Genomic DNA, 9,059 nt, shown 5'->3' with positions numbered 1-9,059 from the left:
ATTCCCAAAAATAGTCGTTCACCTCTGCAGGGGTGGGGTTGTTCTGAACGACAATGATGGTTCGCTGATTCCAATCTCTATCAATCGCATTCACTATCTTCATCTTCAAGAGTTGAGGGCGAAAGGAGTCCGGTACCGAAACATCCATCATCGCTATGTGATGTTGGGCTCCATAATACTGTCGGAGGATCCGCAGAGGCAAGTAAAAGGAAGTGCTCTGGAAACCCATTATTCGAACACATATCTGACCACAAGTCTCGAAGACTGCAGAGGAAATGGGCAACCATGGGAGAGTCCCCTCAATGTCCTTACTTTCACAACCCTCAAGTCATATAGCCCAACTGTCGCGATCATCGAATGAAACCAACACCTCCTGAGTATTAAAACTCCTCGTCAGGCTCGTATTGGCAAAGGTGGTGGAGCCAAAATTCGAAATCTCTCCACTAACCAAACCTAAATAAAAAAAAAGTTATGAATAATAATTATCCATCCATAACCAAACATATCATTCAAGCATTTTTAATAAACCATCTAATAATACTTACATAAAGAATGACGGAACTTTCCGAGAAGTCAGATCCAGTAGATCGGCAAGCACTATCTAGGCTATCAAAAAGTTCGGCTAAGACAGTCAGAGCTAGATTTGCACATTTGCGAACTTGATCAACCAAGCCTATAAAATATAGCGGGATCAATTCCGATGACTCTGATCAGCCCGGAAAGAGAAACATTGGATAAGCACATAGTGCTAAGGCATTTTCACGGCAACGACGATGCTCCTTATCCAGTTCTTTGCTTGGTGAAAAGACTTGTACTAGCTTGTGCACGAAGATACTACTCGCTTGACGGTAGTGAGCTAGGGACTTCTGTAGCACGCCAATCAGACAGCTCAATGCCTTATCATAGCCCTCCTTAAAGGAAGGCTTGAACAAGGGATGATCAGGAGAAATGCAGAGCATCATGCAAATATCTTCATGAGTCAGACAAAGCTCTTGCATTCCAAAACAAAACACATGCAAATCTGGATCCCAACAACTGATTGCGGTACGAATCAAACCCCAATCAACACTGACAGTGGAAAGATTGCGTAAGCTGCAGAGGCCCACCGTGCCAAGATTAATGCCTTCCACTTGTTGCAACCCATTGATCCATGCCAGTAAACCATTGTTGGAGACTTCAGCCATTATGCTCGCCATCACTCGTAAAGGCCCCACGTAGGCTCGTATGTAGTCTCATACTATTATCGAATGACAAATGATAAACAATATCTTATTAGCTCAAAAGACAAGCTAGGATAGCATTGAATATCAAAATATGGTTGGACTAAAATCATTTCCCTTTAATAATTTCCAACACATATCTAGGGAAATGATATTATCACTGCAATCTTTTTTATATCATTAAGTCAGAGACAAATTGAGTTTGTACTCTGATGCTCTCCTAACTTGTCTTCTTATAATGGGCTTGTGAGAGGTTGTTGGAAGTTTGAACCTTTTCAATCACAGCCCATTAAATACTAAAAAGTAAAGAAATACTTATCATTCCCAGATAATATCAAACCCATCTACTGTTTATACTTTATTTGCACAATCACAATCATAAAAATATTATTTTGGATAAAAAATCAACACATTCAATCATAAACAATATTTCATAAAAATATATTTGCACAACAAGGAGCACATTCAATCTAATAATATTCAATTTTAAACTCAAACTCAATTCTCAAATTCTAAAATTAATTGGGCCTAAATGCAATTTTGAATCAGTAAACACTTTTGGAATCAAAATTTACATCTCATGTAGTGTGTGTCAAGTATAGTTTTTTTCAAAAAGGACAGTGGGGCTAACTTCTTAGGATGATCCAAAGTTCCAAACCATTTGTTGGGCAACTGAATGTGTACCCCATTGATCATTTTCACAGGATGATCCTACCATTTGTAGATAAGAAAGTTTATAGATCAGAGGGTTAGGTCATCCTATCGAGAGATGATTGGGGTAAAACACGTTATGGCCCGACAAATGAATGGTTTGGAACATCCTATCAAGTGGGCTCCACTGTACTTTTGAAAAATGTTGGACTTCATATAAAAATTCCAGAAAATTAATAATTCCCAAAAACCAAAAGCTACTGACGTTGGATTGGAGCTACCATGTTTTGATAATTGCACTAACTCATCTTGGCTTTTATTATTTAACGACATTAGAAAAGAGTCAAAAGACAATTTAAATGGAGAAAAATTGTGAAATAATTAAAACATGGTAGTGCTAACATCAATAGCCAAAAGCCATTGTCAAACCCTTTCACACAAACCGTTTAAAGGGGGGGGTTTCATTTTCACAGAAACTGAGAATGGTTTCTGTTGGAGAATGGTTTCTGAGAGAAACCATCAGAAACCATCCACAGAAACCGTGTGAGGGGGGGGGGATAAAGCTTTTTTAGTTTTTTCAAAAAAAAATGAAAAAAATAAAATACCTGCAAAGTTCTTCTTCTTTCTTCTTCTTCTTCTTCTCGTTCTTCTTCTTCTTCTTTCCAGTGGACGGTCGGACGGCGAGGAGAAGGGGGAGTGAGAGGGGCGGCGGTGATAGAAAGAGAGGAGAAGAGATAAAGGCTTCGTTTTTTAGGGTTTAAGTTCACTTAACAGACATCTTGATTTCTATTAAATTGCTTCATGCCAGTAGTAAAATGGATGTAAATCTCAGAAGTAATCTTAACACTCGAGCTGCTATGAATTGAACAAAAGGAATCTGAATCCAATATTTTAACGGAGGTCACACCCACAGACACAAACAGTGAGGATACCCAATAGAAAAATAGCACTCTATCTCAAACATAAAAGGAAAGCACCATAAAGTTAAGGAATTAAAGAATGGAAGAGAATTACCTGAACCTGTCAGTGAGAAAAGGTGTTGATTGTGGGGGAATGGATTTGTGAAATATTGTGAGATCTTGGTCTGAATGATGGCTGAAATGGAATAAGGTAGAGGTTATGGTTGACCCCTTACTCTTCTTCTTCGATGCTTCTCTTTCTCTCTACCATACCCTAAAAATGAAAACCCCCTTTTCTATTTTTTTTGCAGCCCATTAACATGAATCTCCTTCCCTTCTTGTCCTTTGTTAGCAAACCCAAGAATCATCAAAACAATCAGCTCCTTTTCCCAAAACCAGAGAGAGATCTGATATGGGATCGAAAGAGGTTTTCTATGCAAAGAGCAGGAAGTGGGTTTGGGATTCTAGAATTTGTAGACAATAGGGCAGGGATTGAACAGGGTTAGCGGGGGTAATGATGGGAATGAGGTTTCAATAGTTGAGCTCGCCGGAGTTAATGGGGTTTGGAGGAGATGATGGAGAGAAAGAGGGTTCTGATGGGTCTTGGTAGTAGATGATGGCGAAGATAATGGTAATGGTCTTAGATGATCGAATCAATGGTGGTATGCGTTAGGAGATGGAGATGAAGATCAGATTATGGCTAGAAAAAAAAATGAAAATGAAATGGGTTTGAGAGGTTTAGTGTCTGAAGATGGTGGGGAGAAGAAGATGGATGTGCTGATGGTGTTGATGATGATGATGGTAATGAAGGAGGAGTGGTACAATGGCCAGCTTGAGTGGATGGCGAGTTGCATCCCAACCTCCCTCTCTCTCTCTCTCTATGTGTGTTTTTCGTTGGAAAATCAAGGAGAAGACCTCTCCCTAAAAGACCTAATCGGATTGCCTTGTATAAGAAAGTGGCACATTTTGCCACCCCCTCTCCTTTCCAGGACAGCCCTTTTATGGCATATTCATGACTACTATTTTTACTCTACAGGGGTGTCTTGGTGAAGTAGAGATTCAACACAAAAACGGAAATGATATATCTCACCCCTTTTCTTCTCTAGGACAGCCCACTCTATGATATATTTTGCCTCCATTTCTCCCATGGACAGCCCTTGATAGTGTATTTACTATATCATGGGGGGCTAGGTAAGAAGGAAGGGAAAAATACACTCTTTTCTTTTGAAATCATATTAGCACAACCATGTTTTGAAAATTGCACTAACTCGTGTGTCTTTTCTTCTTTAATTAAAGCTATCTTGGAAAAAAGTAATAACCTCTTAACAACACCTTAAACACTAAGATGAAATGAGTTAGTGTGCATATCAAAATATGGTGTGCGGGTAATCATTAGAGCCTAGGGACTTAACTAGAGGCGTGTAAATACCAAAACTCTGGGGGGCTTTTGCAATTTTGCGAATTTCAGGAAAATGAGTACGGGGATCAAGGCTTCGAAAAGTTTCACAAAACTAACTACGAATAGGGACTCTTCAGGTTTATCTATTACTCGGGACTCGATTCTTCGGGAATTTCAGAATTTTATTCGACTTTGGGGAAAAGGGACCGGTCAAAATGGGGTGTCTACATGTGTGTGTCTCTCTCTTACTCTCACTCTTACTGCAGTGCACTTCACTTGTGCTTCTGCTGTTTTCACTCTGATCTGCTATTCTGCCTCTACCTCTGCTATATTTATAGTTGTGCGAAGGCAGGAATCACGCATGCATTCACCGTATATGGCTAGTCTTTCATGCGTGCGTTGTAAGAAAAATCTTCACTGAATTCAGACTTTTACGAATGCACGCGCCGAAAGCAACCGACTTTCGCCCGCGGTTCGCCGAAAGAGTAAGATTCTCACATGCATGCGCGGAATACAACGATATAGCGCATGCGCTTCAATACTTTATTATTTACATCACCACCATCATTTAAAAATCAAAAAATAACTCTTCCTTGTCCCCCCTTTGTCCCCCTAAAATTTCATCAATTGATTCAATATTTGATATTTTATTATATCTTCATACCTACCTCATTAAGTGAGGAAGTGGGCGAAAACCTCCAAATAGGAGGGACCCACTCCAACAGAGATGAAGGCCTTGGAGGCGAATCCAGATCGGGACTTCTAAAACCTTTCTCTTCTCCATGCATGTTTCAGCATTCTACCTGTGAAGGATGAGGGGGGGGGGTCCCCCTCCATAATTGTGAGCTGTGCTTTCCAAGACCCTGGAACAATCTTCAATGCTAGAAAACTTGAACAAGAAGAAGCCATCCTCTAGTGTAAACATTTCGATTTCTCCTTTTAGATTCCATCTTCGAGGTAGATTGGTTTGAAGGGCTAAAAAATATGGTCTTTTACCAAGGAAATATCCCACCAAACAGTTGGACCAGTTTTGTTCTGCCACTTTAACTTCTTCATCCTTGATGAAAAGCTCCAAATCATTCTCTTCTTCCTCATTAGGAGGAATGAATTCCAGGTTCGTGGGTATAGGCTCATCCTTCTCAGGGGTGAAAAGGGCTTTCCAGGGAACCACAAAAGGGGAAGGAATGGGGCAGGAGGGTCTGCTTGCAGGGGCTTCCTTACCAGAGGGTGATGGAGAGCCATTAGCATGATTCATAAGGGGAAGGTTTGGTGGAGATTTCAAAACTCCAGGAGCTGGAGAGTCTATCGAAGTCACCTTGGGACAAGGGGAGCTGCCATTGACGCTGAGATCCAAAGGCTTTTCTTTGCTTTTCTTTTTAACTTTTCTGAGGACGTCATCCTCTTCCAAAACAGAGTGAGAGACAACTTACAAGGTAGATTTCAAGGTGGTGTAGACACCCCATTTTGACTAAGCCCTAAACCTTTCCGACTCGTGCCAAATCCATCCGAATCTCAGCATTAGGGTTCTAAACTTCACCCTAGGCTGGATGAGGGTCTCTTCTAACCCCCTGCAAAATTTCATCGAGATCGGAGCTCGTTTGCCTAGTAAATGGACTGAAACAGTGTGTGTAGTACAAATGAGGGGAAGGCCCACTAGGTTTTCATTTTACCCTAAAAACCTTGTATTTTAGGGAAAATTCAAGTTATCCAATGGCCCTAAGTACCTATGAATACATTTTTAGAAGCCTTAGGACCTCAGAAATGTCCTGGCAAAATTTCAGAAAAATCCGACGAAAAAATTTGAAAAAAGACAAGCAGAGTTTGTGCAGTTATCAAGCGTGGGGGGTGCATTATCCAAATGGGGTCGCGCATTTGTGCGCTTATCAATTTTAGTGCAAATATCAAATCTCAATTTTGCCTATAAATACCAAGCTAGCCTTCTTCGTTAAAAAAAAAATAATAAAAAAAATCAGAGAGAGAAAGAAAGAAAATCCCTAAACCCTAAATCCTTCTTCTCCATTTTATCCGACCAGCCGTGCACCTTCCTCACCTCCGGCATCTTCTTCTCCGGCATTTTCTTCTCCGGCAGCAACCTAGCTCCGGCCGGCCTCCGTCAAAGCTCCAGCTCTATTCTCCTCAATCTCTAGACCTAGCTTGAGTTTATTCTTTTAGTTCTAAGCTTACTTGTTAGAATTTGAGATCTATCTTCGTTTTGAAATTACTAGTTAGATCCAAGCGATTTTTTTTATGCTCTTTATCTGTTTTTCTGTATTTTGAGAGGAATTATCAAGATCTGTTTCGATCGCTTCGATCTCATCCACAGATCTGTAAAAAAATAAATAAAAAAATAGAGCATCAGAGAGAGAAAGAGAATAAATCTGAGCATTGAAATCCCTAACCTTCGCGGTTTTCTTTTCCCGATCATCTTCTCCGATAGATCCGGCAAGGTTCCGGTCATTTTCCGATTCAATTCCGCCTTCTTCTCCAGTAGATCTCCGACCAGATTCTTGTTCGAGCAGCCATTGCTCCTAAGAAAATCCTCGTTTCAAAACCAACCTGGTCCCGTCAGACATCTGATTCCAGGCTGAGCCGACAATCCTTGTCACCTTTTTCTTTTACTTCTCCTCTATCACCTTCCTTGAATTTTCAAGAAATACTTTCACCAGTCCAACCAACCCCTGAAACGATGGCAGAGAATGGGCAAAATGGTATGGACACCAATGAGATGATGAAAGCTATAATGTTGCAATTGAGTACCATTAATGAAGAAATAGCCCGATTAAAGAATGACAGAGAATCTACTTCTAAAAATCCTGCGCCTCAGCAAACCCCAATCATGCCTCGCCCACCTCCTGCGATGGCTCAACCTCCTGTGTTGCCAGTCTATGACAATTCTGATGACGAGCAGTATGAAGAAGAGAACTGTCTCCCCCATCTGGATAAAGGCAAGGGGATAGTCGATAGGTTGGATAAGATGGCCCAGGAGATGGAGAACATGAAAATGCAGGGTCCAAAAAAATTAAACATGGCCGAGTTTATGATAATACCGGGAGTTGTGCTACCTCCTAATTTCAAGATGCCGGATCATGATAAGTATGATGGGACAGGATGTCCCAAGAGTCATATGAAAGCCCTTATTCCTCTCTTACAGCAGCATGGGCTTACTCCAGAGCAGATTGCTCTTCTTTTCCCTAGATCTCTTACTGGAACAGCAAAGAAATGGTTTTTGAGCTTGAAAACCGAAGAGATCAGAACTCTGGAGGATATTGCCAATAGATTTGTTGAGCAATTCTCCATGGAGGAGGGAATAGATGTGACAAAAAGAGATCTGAAGGCGCTGAAACAAGGGCACAATGAAACCTTCACTTCTTTCATTCGCCGATGGAGGCGTAAAGCGGCGCAGATGACACATCGATTATCAGATGCCGATCAAATTAAGATTGTTGTCAAGAACCTATCCCCGCAATACTATCATCACATGGCTATTCAGTATTTTCTGGACTTCAACCATCTGATAAAGACAGGAACTCAAATCGAAGATGCTTTGTCCAAGGGACTAAGATCAAGATCTTCGTCTGATGCGAGAGAGGGAAAAAGACCTATTGTGGCACCGAAGGAGGTGCACAATGTTAACTATACCAGGCCTTCCAGTTATGCCAGACCACCAGGTTATGATCAACCACCATCCAGAACGGTGACCGAGGTCAGGAGGCCTATTGAAAAGAAGGTCTTTCGTCAGTTTGACCCCCTCCCTTACTCCTTATCAGTGGCTTTGAAGAAGTTGCTGAGAGATAAAAAGATTACTCTGTTGGAACCTAGAGAGCTTCCCAACCCTTTGCCCAAGTATTGGAGGAAGGACCAGTACTGCGATTATCATCAGAATTCAGGGCATTTGACTGACAAATGCATGGCTTTAAGACACAAGATCCAAGACATGATAGAAGCAAAGGATCTTGCCGTTGAAGCACCTAACGTCACTCGAAACCCATTACCTACACATGCAGTCCCTCCCCCGAACGTGTATGCCATTTTCACTGAAGAAATCCTCTTAGATCACTCCCGTATTTGTGCGGTTATTTCTGATAGACCGTATGTTCTGAGATGGGATGATGAAGATGAAACGATCGAAAACAAGAAACCTTACATACTGTCCCCTCTAGATGAAGGATTAACAGGATCCTCTGAGTGTTCTTGTTCTTATGTCCTCGAGAGTGAGGAGGAGGAAGAGATGAAAGAAAAGATCCCTTATGTTTTAAGATTGGAAGAAGAAGACTTGTTGCTTCCGGAAGATCAGTGTGACGAGCTCTGCCATGTCACACGAGGTGGTCGTGTCTTCAAACCTGCAGAACTCAGAGCTGAAAATCCTGCCGATGTTGTAAGAGCTGCAGAGAATCTGAAACAGAAGCAGACTGTGGATGAAGAGGAAGAAAATTTGTTGAAACAACTGAAGAAGACACAAGCTAACGTGTCCATCTGGGGTTTACTAATGGCATCACCGAAACACAGACAGGTTGTGCTTCGAGAATTAAATGCCTCTCAAGTATCAGTTGAAATTACCCCCGATGAGTTGGTCAATCTCGTGGCAATGGCCAGGGTTTCTAGAACATTGTCATTTACTGATTAGGATATGCCTCCAGAAGGAAGAGATCACACAAGACCTCTCCGTATCACCATACTGTGCAACAAGAAGAGAGTCCCCGAGGTATTAGTGGATAATGGGTCAGCTTTAAATGTATGTCCTTTAAGCACCGCCACTACCCTAGGATTCGGGCCAGCTGATTTTATCCCGTCGGAACATGGGATATTGGCGTACGACGGAACCAGAAGAGATGTCATCGGGACACTCGCCACAGAAGTCGAAATAGGAGGTGAAACTTTCGAGATAGAGTT

The 9,059-nt window shown here is 41.5% G+C and overlaps 1 protein-coding gene across 1 annotated transcript; it reads left to right on the top strand.

Annotated features, from left to right (window-relative positions):
• The first annotated feature begins 6,855 nt into the window (after positions 1 to 6,855).
• On the top strand, positions 6,856 to 8,793 carry LOC143855981 (uncharacterized). The gene has a single exon (XM_077366023.1). It carries the CDS (start codon positions 6,856 to 6,858, stop codon positions 8,791 to 8,793), a length of 1,938 nt encoding a protein of 645 aa, XP_077222138.1.
• The last annotated feature ends 266 nt before the right edge of the window (positions 8,794 to 9,059 follow it).

Source organism: Tasmannia lanceolata, unplaced genomic scaffold (assembly GCF_043159265.1).
Source record: "Tasmannia lanceolata isolate RefF3 unplaced genomic scaffold, GAP_Taslan_0.1 ptg000023l, whole genome shotgun sequence".
Classification (NCBI taxonomy): domain Eukaryota; kingdom Viridiplantae; phylum Streptophyta; class Magnoliopsida; order Canellales; family Winteraceae; genus Tasmannia; species Tasmannia lanceolata.
Note: the sequence above shows the minus strand (reverse complement) of the source record. Positions and strands in the feature narration are given on the sequence as shown.